Source organism: Oxyura jamaicensis, chromosome Z (assembly GCF_011077185.1).
Source record: "Oxyura jamaicensis isolate SHBP4307 breed ruddy duck chromosome Z, BPBGC_Ojam_1.0, whole genome shotgun sequence".
NCBI classification, from domain to species: domain Eukaryota; kingdom Metazoa; phylum Chordata; class Aves; order Anseriformes; family Anatidae; genus Oxyura; species Oxyura jamaicensis.
In genome coordinates this window covers 3,435,780-3,449,876 of record NC_048926.1, presented here as the reverse complement: position 1 = coordinate 3,449,876, position 14,097 = coordinate 3,435,780, and the positions used below count along the sequence as shown (strand labels likewise).

Sequence of the window (14,097 nt, the reverse complement as noted above, 5' to 3'; positions counted from 1 at the left end):
CTAGGTATTTGCCATCCCTACACAGCAATTTGCTGACCGCAAAGTTGCTCATTCCTGCTTCAGCAGGACCTGTGATCTGTGAGCTGTGGCTGTAGCTACTTGTTACATGATTGCTTCCAGATGGAGCCTGTCCTGATGCCCTGCCATCTCACAGGCACATCCTATGCACGCCAAGGATTTCCCTGTTCTGCTTGCCCCACGCAGGAGGCTGCGGATCAGGAGGTGCTCCCATGGGAGCATGGAGCAGTGAAAATCCTACTCACACAGTAGTGAAATCCCTCCTACTGCTGGTAGAGGTCCAACGGAGGTGCAGCCGTGCTGTGGACCCAGCATGAGCCTCCTCCCTGGGGCCTGGGGGATGCAAACACACCTGCTGGTCCCAGCACACACCTCCAAGCCTCCCAGGGACCCTTCTGCTCCTCCTGTGAGCTCCCAGCCTCGGCTCAGTCCTTGCTCAGAGCTCGGCCATCAGTGCACGGGGAGGGGGGAGCACTGAGGGCTGCTGTTGTCCTTCCATCAGTGACCAGCAATGAGCTTTACAAGGAGCACATACACCACTCATTCTACTCCAAAACCACCAGTTTAACCCACTCTCAGCTCATTAGATACCTATTTGCACAAAGGGATCCCCCTAGGTGGGGAAAAGAGCTCTCCTAGGACACATCCAAGCCAGGAAGAAAGTCTTCTGAAGGCAACTCTAACACCACAATCCCCCCTCCAAGGGACATGTCCTACCACCCCGTAGGTGGGCATCAGTGTTGGGAGGAGGAGAGGAGCCTTCATCCCACCTGCTGAGCTGCAACACTTGGCTGGGGGGAGCAGACCCCTTCTGTGGCTGCCTGGTTAACCAACACGATCTTGTTAGAGCACCCTGGAGGCTGAAGATCTGCCTCCTCCTCCTCCTCAGCAAGCCTGGCTGCTGGGCAAAACCATCCCACTAAAGGCTGTGAGAGTTTAAAGGATAAAATGAACGGCAGCTGCTCGGAAAAGGGGTTGGTGTTCAGGGCTGTGTAGGGTGAGACTTTCCCAAGCCAGTTCTGAATACAGTTAGCACAGCTTCCTTGAAGAGGAATGGGTTCCCTACTGGGTCCTCTGCCCGTGTGCTCCCAGGAACTGCTCTGGCTGCCGGAGTCCTTGGACCTTTTGAGTCCAGCCTGGGAGCTGGGCCTGGTGTGGGAGGAAAGCCCACGGGTGGAAAACAGCCCCCAGACCCCACCACCTGAGACCCGGGCGGTGTTCGTACATACGAACATGTGTTGCAGTGATGTGAGACAAAACCGGGATGTCCCAGTTCTATCTTCTTAAATATTTTGTCTCAATTCCATACTTCTCTTTATTCACCCAAAAAGGGAAGCAGACAGCGTGGAGGCCAGTGGGCATTCCCAGCCCCAGCAGGGCAATGTGCTGAAAGCAGAAGGTGGCCTCTGAGCTGCTGCTGGGGGAGTTCGTGGGCCAGCTACTGGTGACCTCGAATGGTAGATAAGAGAGAAATGAATTTATTTCGTTCACAATTTTATGTCCATTAAAAAAAAAAAAAAAGAAAAAAGAAAACAGTATTACTTTTACAAAATGTTAACCCAGGAAGCACATCTTGCTACTAAAAATCTCTCCATACAAAAGGCAGCATTCCGAAAAGGAAAATGCAATATAAAGCCACACAGTGTGAAGAAACTCATGTCCTGAAGGGAGCAGAATGCTCCTCAGTACCTAGGGAAAAGCTCCCTCCAGATTAACCCATCGCCCCGGTTCTCATCCAGCCACTTCCCGCAGGGAAATATGGTGGTGACGCCGGTGGCCGAGTTGGTGATCTCCACCCGCTCCACCAGCCAGCCGGGTGCCAGCCCGCTGTTGTCGTGCTCGATCCGGACTTTCTTGAGCTCGCCCATGTCCAACGTCTCCAGGTAGAACCTGTTGGTTTTGCCCCGCTCGAAGAGGTTCCTGAACTTCTGCTTCAGGGCGCGCTTGCCCGAGTCCCCGTTCAGCCCGAAGATGGTGATGAACACGTTGGCGTCTGTCCCTGCCCCCTTCTCGAAGCCCGTGACCACGATGGTCTCGTATTTGACTGGCACCAAGCTGCGGGCTTTGCTGGCAAAGCTCTCGGTGACCTTGGCACACTCGAAGACTTTGTAGTCCCGTCTCTTGTACCGCAGCGGGATTTTCACGTTGCACCTGAAGAAGTACCTGCCGGAGGGAAGGCACGTTACTGGTGTGGTCACCTCTTTCTTGTCATGGACCTGCTGCAATACTTTTCCATCTGTGTGCTAGCACTGGAGTTTCCCCCAGAAAGACACCCAGACTGAACATTGCAGCTGCTGGAAAATCCCCGGTTTCCCTGGACTGACACGGACAGGCTGCATTACGAGGGCTGGCGTGGGGCAGCTCCCACCTCTGTTGGCTGTGTGATGGCATGTCTAATTGCAGAGCCACCGAGGAAGGCAGCAATCAGCCCTGCACCTCATGCAGCCTGCTGTTGTGGAGTTCAGCCAGTCTCAGAGGTTTCACCCCTGCAGCAGCAGCAGCACGTGGAGGGAGCTCGGCAGCATCCCTCACCCACACTGCAGTGAGGATCGGGCTAGGAACCGGGAAAAAATGGACTGGGGAAGATGGGCTTATAGATGGGTTTATAGAGCCCCCCTTTCCTCCTCTACACCACCCAGCCCATCCTGAGCAGGCAGAAGAGCGCGGAGCATGGAGGTGATCGGTACCAGATGCTGAAAGCCCTCAGCTCCGCCGTGCTGCCCCCGGGGATGTGCAGGGAGCACAAAATGCTCTCACAAATTGCTGCACACCTGGCAGCCTGCCAGAGGCTGGAGCACAGCCTTTCTAATGATGTATTTCATTTCCAGTGGTGCAGATCGCTTCCAAATGAGTTTTTCCCCCCTCCTCCCTCTCCCCACCCCGTGCCAAACTGCAGCAGGTCCTCCTGGGGGGAGCGTGGCTGGACCGCAGCGCACGTGAGTTAAACCGGCACCTGGAGGAAGGGTGGCTGCTATTCGAGCTGTAGTGCTTCTTAAGCACTTCCACCTCTTTTGACATTTTCTGCAGCCAAAGAAAAGCTCTCTATTCCCTGGAAAGAGGGTTTGTAAATGAAAAATTCTGCCGGGAGCAAAATTTTAGGCTCAGGGACAGAAAAAATGCCTGAAAATGGATGGGGAGGCTGCCTGATGCTGCAGTTTTATTTCCTGAGCTGCATTATTATGGTCTGGATTATGGTGGAGCATGCTAGTCTTCAAGAGGGACAGGAAGGAAAAAGATAATTTCTCTAGCCCTGGGATTTGGAAGAAAAACCTTCCAAATACATATATTTTGCAAAATGACATCGAGTACAAAAAACAAAAACAAAAACAAACAAAACAAAAAAAAACCACACCACAGTATCATTCAAAAATATTGCTACAGCAATCTCCTAACTCTTTTAATTTAGTCTATTTTTCTTTTTTTTTTGGACATTTGGGATCAGCAGCACCCAACATGAGAGCTTGCTCTCACAGTGAGATCTGCTCCAGTTGATCATTCACAGGCTGCAAGCGCTACCGGTATCTCCTGGCTGCTCTCTTTTATAAAAAACAACTTTAAAAGGTGTCAGTCTTTGTGAGGAAGTCTTTGTCCCCTTCATAACATCCTCTTTCAGCTGCTTCAGTGTGTTCCCAGGGAGTTTCATGCGTGGACCTGACTGCACGGCCAGGCACTGAGGGTTCCAGGTTTTTCCCCACCAGGAGAGAAGTGTTTTAGGTTATAATTGACTGAGTTTTCATTCAGCAAATGTTATTGTGTCTCCTCTGCTGCCTGATTAATTTGCTAGGAGAGACTCTTAGCATCTAAAAAAAATAGTCACTTCAAGGATTTCTTCTTAAACACTCAATTGTCTCAGCTGGAACAAACCCCTTACAGTTAAATTCCCTTGCAGCAGTGGAAATATCACAGCGCAGAAAAATCCATTAACATTGTGGATATTTTCTCTGAAGAGGAGTTAGTTCTGCAGACAGACAGCATCTTCCAGTGCCTCCACATTTCCCGTGCTATCTGCCCCATGAGCCGTGAACATCGCCCCTTCCACAGACAGGGACGTGCGGGCCCTGACGTACAGAGCCCGTCAGAGAAGTTCATTCTTCCAGCACGGAAGATTTCAGTCGTATTTGAATCAGAGTAGCTGAGTATTTGTGATTGGGAAGCTGCTTCTACCTTCCCAATGTGCTTTCGGACCAGACCAGGAGGGTCATCCAAGCTGCTCTGAGGCTGAGGTTTTGTCTTACTCGCAACGTTCTTCTAGGAGCTGTTTTTTACAAGACTTACCTGAAGGCCAGTCTGTGCAGAGCATCCTTCTCCTTACATTTCAGTGTGTGTATTTCCTACAACCTGAAATATTTGTCGTGGCTGTAAGACTCACCCCAGCTGCCTTGTTCAGGAACTTTTCAGGTGCAAATGGCCTTGGTGACAACTCAGAAACCTCACAGCAAGAGAGGAAGGGATATTGTCTACCTGATGCCCCAAACAGCTCGCCCTTAGCTTTCAGAAAGGGGTTAAGACTTTGTAAGAATTTCCACAATTGCTTAAGTTTGAGATGCTTTGGGTGGATGCTTGCAGAGCTGCTCAGCAGCCCCCTGCCCTCCGGGAGCGGCTCCCTGCAGACAGCAGACACTTACTTGTTGCAAAGCTCCATCTCTGTTACGATAATCTCCTGGACATGCCAGTAGACATCAGCTTTTGCAGATGACTTCTTTCCATCTTTTGGACAGTGACCAACGCAGATGGCTGCAATATCTCCAAGGTTCTTTGAAGAAAACTGAAACGTGTCTGTTGCTCCCCTATAGGAAACAGGGAGCAGTGTCAGTATCTTGAATGCTGGCAGTGACTCGTCTCACATGGACATTAAGTAATTTGCACATGGCTATGGAAGATAGAAGATAAGCCTTCATTTAAAGTCATTTGATTTAACCTACAATCATTCAACACAAAGTATAATTTCCATATTTAAATTCAGTATTTTTTCTGATTAGGGGTGACACTTTAAATTACTGCCACTAGGACTTTCTAGGATAAACTTGAGCAGTTCCACATACAAAATCAATTTGCCTCATTATAGATAAAGCTAAAGAATGACTAATTTCCCCTCCGGCACTTATTCATTCATTCTTGACAGATACGGTATCTGTTACACATCTACCCACCATAGCTGTTTTAAATCTGCTAAATCAGCCACCCTTCCTGCTTTAGGAGCCCAGACTGAAAATAGGTTAGAGAAACAATAGGTCTCTGTCAAACACTAGTCTGGCTCCCCATCGTGCCCCCTACATATCCATTAGGTTTGTCTCCTTGGCTTTGGTCCTTATTCCAACCTGCCTCCAAGGATGGACTGTCACTAATGCTTTGAAGGATGCTCCAACTCCACTGTAGTCCCTACCAGCTGAGTGTCAGGAGGAAACTCATTCATGTTTCCCATGAAATCTCAGCCATTCATACCGAAGTCTAGATCAGCTGTAATTTCACCTTCTACAGATCTATAAAAAACTAATTTCCTCTCTGCAGAGCAACTGAACATCATCAGCAGCTGTGGCTTTGAATATGTTCTTGTCTCCTAAGTATGCGCTGTGTCCTTAAAAGAGAAAACCATCCCACATCTGAAACCCCTTGGCCCCACATGGGAAAAGGAACCTGCCCCATGTTACACAGATGTGCCTCCAGCCTGTCTGCACATGAGGTTAATACTCGGCTTTCCTCACACGACAGTGATCTTTCAGCCTTACCCCCAGGTTTGGCTGGAAAGTCAGATCTGAGTGGCTCTGACAACATTTTGCCTCCAACTGTTTTTACTTTCCCTCTGATTCCTACTGCCAGTGAGATGCTGTAAAAGGAACTAAAACCACCTCCAGCTTCCTTCTGCTACTCCCAGCTCAGAAACACGCAGCCTCCCCAGAGGCTCTCCAGAAGCCTGTTTGTATGTACTGATGAAAAAGGACACACATACGCGCACAGAGGTATGCATCATCTACATTGCCTTTTACCAAAGGCCTTTTCTCATCATTTTAGAAACCTGCTCTCTGTCTGCCCATCAGAAACTCATTTTACATCTTGCTTTTACTCCAGGTGAGAAGTCTCTAGGCTTTTTGGAAGGGGGTTAAGCAAGAGCATGGTACAAGTGCAGCTCTGTGGACCGTCCTGGAGAAGACATGGCATTTGTGGCAGACACACGGATGGTGAGGAATTCCTTTAGCCCATCACCCAGTCCCACTACCTCTCAAATCTCCTTTTCTTGGAGGAGTTTTCCATAAGGAATTCTTTTGAGCGGCCCAGCTTCCCTTCTAAGATGATCCAGATGTTTTCCTTCGTTTCCGCATCCTCTCTGTCGCTTGTTACAGTGACAATTTCATAGGCTTTAAGGCATAATTAACACATGTGTTAAGCAGCAAAGGAAGAGCAGATGGTCAAAAACATCTCTTCAGTTGGCTGTCATCTTGGCTGAAAACCCTCTTCCTAATATTTATCGCAGCACATGAGAAAGCATTTGCAAAACAGGGATGGAAACACGCTGAAGACTGTGGGACTCGTGACATCTTTGTGCTTAGGCTTTCATACAGGAACGTGGAAAACCTGAGTACTGCTTGATCAGCTAGCAGGAGTAGATGGAGCTGCTCTTGAACAAGCCATGTCCATCTCTGTGCTGTGTGAAGAATTACTATTTTAACACAGCACAAATACTTCAGTTTTGGTGACACAGCTCCTAACAGCATAGAACAGCCTGGCAGGGACAGTGAATGTATCCAGACACCCCCAGGATGTGCTCAGATGCTGTGGTGGCATGCCATTACTCACGATGGCAGTCATGGGGTTGTCATTTTGCGGGGGACGAGTGGAATCACATGGAAGTGATGTGATTCTTGACTCCCTGGGACTTTCCCAAAGAGGAGCACTGTGTTGCAGGAGTTTCTGAGGTGTGCTTAGCAAATTATCAGTGCGGTTAAATAACATTGCTCTTTTTCTCTCACTTATTCGCCACATTAGACACCAGTGTGATTACCTTGGAGTTGGTGGAATTACCCAGAGCAGGGAATTACCCAGGTCTATGGGGTGTTAAGCTCAGCTGTCATCTTCGGCTGAGATATGGGAGCCCGTAGCCCAGACCATGTTCACGAGGAAGCTGGAGAAATGTCACTTGCAATGCTTTAAGGACTGAACTTATTTTCCACCTCAAAGATTCAAGCCCATTGTTTCTAATGAGACCATAACCGTGTATGCTTACAGCTTACTGCTGGATTGAACCACAGCAGATGGGCCCCTCTTAAGTTTCAACCCAGAATGAGATGCTTTTCTTCCTCATAAATCCTGATTTGTTTCTCTTTGATCGCAGCATTGCACTTTTGAACTAAAGAGCACCTTAACTAATCCAACCTTCAGAGCTCAGAACACAAGTTGCTAATACATGGGAGCCCTCAGTGAGCATCCTGCAGGAGATGTGGCCCTGTGGCCTCTGAGGACCCTCAGCAAATGCCACAAGTCTCCTGTAACCTTACCAGTCCGCTCCTTCAGTTCCAGGATGTCATTATTGGCACAAGCCAGTTCCCTTATGAGCTGCCCATCGTCTTCTCCTTTAGCCAGCCAGCGGTCACACTGGAAGCGAAACGTCTTGTCCGTGGCAGAGTCCGTCACGTCGATGTATTCCAAGTGCCAACCCGGCGCGATTCCTTTGCAGTAAAATGATAAAATAAGAAAGGTTAGGATATTTTCACATTGGTTGGGTAAGGAGGTGAGATACCCATTGCCAGGAGCACCTGGCTGGCACTGGAAATGACTGGTACTTTTTTCAGATAATGTCACCAGTATGCATGAGGTTCCTCTGATACCAAACCAACATGACCCGGCTCCACACCATCATCTCATCCCCCTTCCACAGTCAGGACATGCTTTTGAGGGACTTTCTGGGTTGTGATCAGGGTGTTGGAGTGTGGTCCCAGAGAAGCTGGATTTCAAGCTGTCTGTGCAAAGGGCCATCTCTTGTCCTTGCCCAGCACATTGCAGGAGATGCAGCTCTGCAATGGTGAGCAGCCTCTGCACCACCGTCAGGACAGGATGAAGCCCTGCTGCAGTTTAGGGACAACAAAACCTTACAACCCCCCCACAAAATCAAGGCTCCACAGAACTGTTTGCTGGAGCCAGAAGCATGAAATCTCCTGAAATTCAAAGGGTTTGGAGAAAAAATGGAGCAGCTTGTGTTGCAGAAACTGCTGCTGATGCCTCCTTGCACTTTAAGGGAAGTGTGAAGCCTTCAAGCCTAAAGAAAAATATGAGTACTAGATGGCCACAAACTGTAGGGTTTAACGTCTTTTCCTCTGGCCTGTATTATGCCTCCAACCCTTCATATCTGTATTTAAAGGTCAGAAGGTAAATTATCACTTGCTCCTTTGACCCTGTCAGCTAACACATGCAAGGAAATCACCCACGCTATCCTGCCCTTGCCAAGCAACCAGAGTGAATTTACTAATGCCGTGGCTGGGCACGAATGTAACACAAAGTGATGGATGCTCCTGCAGGGACCAACAGATCATCTAACTTTTGCCTTGGGTCCTTTGGAGGAGACATAGCTCCGTCTTAGTTTTCTATTTCCCCCCATCTTTTTTATTATTATTATTTATTATTATTATTATTATTTTTTCACACAGAAAAAAAATCAAGATCTTGAAATCTTGAAAGTCAAGAACAGGGCATTTGGGAACATTTTCCTGATTTCTTTGTTGAAATAGAAGCAACTCTTGTAGATTTTGGGGGGCATGGGAGGTTCTAACAGTTGTACTTACAAGTCCTGTTATTAGTCAGACAAAGGAGGTTATGCTCATGATGAGACATCACTGCTGAGTTATTACTTACATCCCACAGGCATAAAACAGCTCTTGCTCTTCCATGTGCTTAATGCCATGTGCCTACTTCCTTAGTTTGCAAATACTAACCTTAATTAGCCTTTTAGCCCTGGAAGATAATGATGGCACCTTTTCGAGCTATGTCAACACGTCACCCTGCCCTGTGAACTGCCATGCAGTCACAGTGTGTTGGCTGTTTTCCTACCAGCCTCAGAGGCATTCCTGTTGTGTGCTTCGGCTTTCTGAACCTTCTCCGAGCTAAGAAATCACCCTATAAACAGCACAGACCTCTATTGAAGACACTATTTGCTCTTTAAATCCTAATTTAGGGAGCACAGAAGGACAGAGTCATTGAGGCTGGAAGGCGTCTCTGGAGACCACCGAGTCCCAACCCCTGCTCAGAGCAAGGTCAGATAGAGCAGGTTGCTCAGGGCTGTGTCCAGCCAGGCTTTGAATATCTCCAAGGACAGGGACTCCACAACCTGTCTGGGCAACCTGTGTTTGATCACCTGTGTGAAAGGGAAACAAACAAACAAACAAACAAACAAACAAACAAAAACTCTGGCTCTGTCTTCTTTACTTATCCCCACCAGGTATTCATACACAACAGTAAGATCCCCCTGGGCCTTGCCCTTTCCAGGCTGAGAGGTCCCAGTTCTCTCTGCCTCTTCTCACACAACAGATGCTCAAGTTCCTTCATTCTTCTAAATTCCAGTCGTATTCCTGGCCCTTCGCTGAGCTTGCTCCAGTGCATCCATGTGTCTATTGCACAGGGAAGACAGTGCCAAGGGGGCTGGGTGCACCTTGCAGACACGCCTGGCCCCGTCCAGGCTTCAGCAGCAGAGCAAAGATGTGAAGGGTGTTTTTTTTGGGGAGGGCTGGCACATTGTTCCCTTGCAGATCCTCATCAGTTTAGTGCCTGCTGGGCAGAGCTTATCAAGTTCCCCGGGGCTCCCACTGCGCTCCAGCCTGCTCTTTGGGGCTGGCTGGAAATTTATTCTGAGCACGTTGGCAGTGTCAGCCGTTAATCTTTTTGGCAGGCTCATTTCCATTTAAGTTGAATGAACATCTCTGCAGCATATTTGGGAGGCTGCTCCGCTTCCATCAAAACTTTAGTTAAAACAGTGCAGGATGAAAGGAAGAAAACATCCCATGGTTCTCCAGCGAGAGACATCAATGTCTGCAGACTAGGACAGAATAAATCGGTGATCTTAGTCCTGTTGCCAGCAGTGAACAGCTTGACAGCGGTGGGATCAGTGCTAAGCAGTGGTATCAGGAGATGGCTGAACGAGACCTGCATACCCTCCTCCCTCGTCTCCAGCCCAGCCCCAGGAGCTGCTCACCAGGAGAGCTGCAACAAAAACCTGCACTTTTACCATGGGAGGAGATGGGACAGGGCTAACTTTCCAGCATGTGTTGGAGATAAGGGCAAAGAAAGCACAAAGTGCAGCTTTTCCTGATGTTCTCTGCAAAAAAAAAAAATAATATATATATATATATATATATATATATTTATCAGCTCTGGGATATCAAAAAGCAAGCTCTGGGCTCTGTCTGGGGATTGATGGTGAAAAGCAAAAACTGACAGGATGTTCCTTGCAGCATATGGGTACCTTGAGTCAAAGAGATGGCCGGTCACCCTTAGAAAAGTGATGCTCCCACTTCACAGCATTCCCTGCCTGCTTTAAACAAACAACATTTCTCTTCCCTCTCATTAGAATTGGTCTTCAGTCTTTTCCTCTTTTCTTTCCCGATGATTAATAGTTTAAGTTAAATTGGGAGACCTGGAAGCTGGAGAGGTATCCTGTGTTGCTTTCCAATTCTTGAGAAGAATTTAACCCAGGTGACTGCCGTACTGCCAGCACCCAGGGCAGCACGTCCCCCTGCCCTGCCGTGTCCAGTCGCCCTGGTGCCAGCAGTGGCTGACACATCAAGACCTTCACTGCCACAGCATGAAGCTTCATTTAAAACCTGGTGTGAAAATGGAAGGATTGATTTGGGGCTGAAGAAATTCTTCTTTACCATAAAAAGCATTTTCTTCCTTTCCTTTCCTTTCCTTTCCTTTCCTTTCCTTTCCTTTCCTTTCCTTTCCTCTTCTTTTCTCTCTTTCTCTCTTTCTTTCTCTCTCTCTCTCTCTCTCTTTCTTTCTTTCTTTCTTCACACTGGGAAAAAATGCATGTAATATATTTTTGTATTGATCTAGAAAAGAAATGCAAAGTCCCTTTATGCACAGTCTGAATGTGAGACTTGGCTGACCTGGCTCTTCGTGCCACAACAGGGGAAGGAGAACATGGTTTCCATGTCTGCAGAACCACTTTTCAGGTTGTGAAATCCTGGTTTCAGGATATTATGTTATTCCTACCTTCTGTTCCGGGGTGGCATTTGCAGATCAGTGGGCTCAGAGAAAGGGAAGCACAGCCCATAAGGACGTAACCCCGGAGGCAGCAGAACCTCAGCACAAGCTGGTTTACGGAGTAGGCATCAGTCAGGGGCTGAGGAAGAGGAGCCAGCAAAGTGGTGTGGGCATAGCCAAGGACTTCCCTTGGCCACTGCTGGCAAGGCTGGAGGATTTCTGCAGCGATGGCTTAATGGCCTTTCCCTGGGTGCCAGGATGCTGCTGGGTGGTGATCCACTGGAAAAGGTCACAGCCTCTCCATCGCTCAACTTCCAGTGCTTGCACAAGAGCCAAAGCAGGTCTGTTTGTATCCCTTTGGCACCTCGGCCAACAGTACCAGGAATACAAAAGCTCAGGCACAAGTCAGTGGCAAAAGTGCCTTGGAGAATACCATGGGCTTTTCTGCAGGGACTCCAGGGCAAACCAGGGCGACCACATTTGTCTCTGTTAATCTGTTATTTGACAGAGGGAAAGAAATAGTAGATGTCTGGGCAGTTCCTGCTTGATTATGCAGGTCTTGGTCTTTAAAATAGTTTGGCCACCACTGTGCCTTTGTGGGTGATTCCCTATCAGTGTAACAAGTATTCAATGTTTGTAGGAAAGGAACTTCCCTCCAGGCCTGTTTTGTTGCCATCGAAATCCCCAGCAGCAAACCTGCCCTAATAAAACCTGTGGCTGTGCCACGTAGACTCCTTAATGGTCCACAGTTGGAAGTGACATTTTCGGTAGCACGAAAAACATTTCAAATGTAATTAGAGGAAGAGAAGAGCTTTGGGGAAAACAGAATCACTTTGCTTGCTTGACTCTGGCAGTTGTATAATTTAGCGTCATGTAGGGAAATGTATTCTCTTCCCAAGCGCCCCTATCCAAAGGAGCAGCTAGTTGTCCCATTTATCTTCCTTTTCAAACGAGCCCAGGCTGGAAACTGAGTGAAGCTGGGCAGGGGTCCTCTGCATACGTCTGCAAGGTCTTCACAGGACCATCTTGCCTCTTTCTCAGGTGATGCTGACAGACGGTGTCTTGTGTAGTGAATTCCTTGCTAAGTCTCATCTGGGGGAATCCAATCTCTGCTGGCAGACCAGGGAGATGAACCACATCCAGGCTAGGGTGCACAGGTGCCCATACAAATGAAAATCTATCCCTTCTCTGTGGCCATATGCAATTATTTCCTCCCACAAAATGCAACATTTTATTTTATTTATTTTATTTTATTTATTTTATTTTATTTATTTTATTTTATTTTATTTTATTCTGTGAAAGCATTTGATGCCCAATTAAGGACAACCATTATCGTTATTGGTGTTTATGTTCTTCTATGAGTAAAAGAAAAATCCTGCTTGTGACACTGACTGCTCAAGGGTCAATGCAGAGCTGCTGCTGCCTCGTTATTCACTGCCAGTGACTAGCACTGCTCAGCCCCGTAATTCAATTTTTTTCTTTTACTTTTTGGATGTTCTGAAACCCAAAGTAATGACCATTACAAATGCAGTTCATAGGCCTTGTGTCCTCTGATGTCATTTACCCCCTGCCTGGTTAGGTGGCTGTCCAGCCTTAAATTAAATCCCACCACGTGAGGTGTCACCCAGAAAGGGGTGGGAGTTTTGAAAGACGTGTCAGATCACTAGAAAAGGAGCATTAATTGTGAGGTGCTAAAATCATAACATCTAGCTCTGCATCGGCACATCTCAAAACACCTTATGAAGGTGAATAATTTTTATCCCCGATTTACATAATTGAAAATTAGGTACAGGGATGTGATTTACGCAAGGTCATTCTGCAAGACAGTGGCAGCATAAAAATAGATAATAGATGCATTTGTGTATTTCTCCTTGAGGATCATGTTAGTTCACACCACAACGTTTCTCATCAGAGCAGACAGGCAATGCAAAACCTCACGCAACCTTTGACAAAGCAAAAGCTTAACACTCAGGACAGTTTTAGAAAATAGGTTCCCTGCCCCCCACCCATGTTTTCTGTGCAACTTGTTCAGTCTGGGATTTGACTCAGGGCAAAAGCATCAGTAAATTACTCTCAGAAAAAAAAAAACCAACACTAACAACAACAAAAAAACACACATCTTACTGACAAACTACTCCTGTGCAAAAACACTTAACAGCTCAGAGTGAAGATATAACAGTTTCTCAGAGCATATTCTTGTGACTGAAGCATATTTCACGTTTTGCTGAAGCATACTTGATGCAAAAGCATTTAACAAGGGTGCAGGATAATTTGTCACCAAGAGGAGCAAAGGAGGCTTGTAGCAAAGGGAAGCTTTTATGGAATTGATAATTTTACAGCTACTGGTTGGCCCTGTGGGCTCTTTCAATTTTGTAGTGAAGAGTTACAGGAAATTGGGATGAAATGAATGGCTGTGCAAGGTCAACACTGAAGTCTTTGCCTTCTCTCCAAATCTGATGTTTTGTTTGCTTACATCTTTTATTTTCTTTTTTTCTTCTATTTTATGTCAACTCCAGACTATGAGATTTCTGCCGTGTCTTATATTTCTGCTGTAATACTGTAGCACATCTCAGTGATAACACAGTGGAGTGTAGGGAAGAAACCTGCCTTTGAAGAGACAGGAAGGCACATGGCCCTACAGGAAGGCTCTGAAGGGCATATGCTGAGGACTGAGGATGGATTTGGCCAGTCTCTGGGACTGAGCAGCCACAGCATGGTTTCTGGCATGCTATGCAGATCTGTAGTTTGTAGACCCCATTATGTCTTGTCTAAGGAGTTGAATCCACGCAGAAATGCGCAGAGTTTGTAGTTGCCTTCCTCTCTGCTGAGCCATCAGTAAAGCAGGTGGGATGGAGCAGCCTCCTCTCCTCAAGCAGCTCTATGTATCTTTCTTTC

The 14,097-nt window shown here is 47.2% G+C and overlaps 1 protein-coding gene across 1 annotated transcript in view; it reads right to left on the bottom strand.

Annotated features, from left to right (window-relative positions):
* Positions 1–1,570: 1,570 nt before the first annotated feature.
* LOXHD1 (lipoxygenase homology domains 1) overlaps positions 1,571–14,097 on the bottom strand; it is a 138,903-nt gene continuing 126,376 nt past the window's right edge. The window contains exons 38-41 of the mRNA XM_035310289.1: positions 7,509–7,679; positions 6,233–6,371; positions 4,644–4,805; positions 1,571–2,181 (exon numbers count right to left, since the gene is read on the bottom strand). Of these exons, the coding sequence (XP_035166180.1) occupies positions 1,701–2,181; positions 4,644–4,805; positions 6,233–6,371; positions 7,509–7,679 (953 nt within the window). The 3' untranslated portion in view covers positions 1,571–1,700. The remainder of the gene's footprint in view (positions 2,182–4,643; positions 4,806–6,232; positions 6,372–7,508; positions 7,680–14,097) is intronic.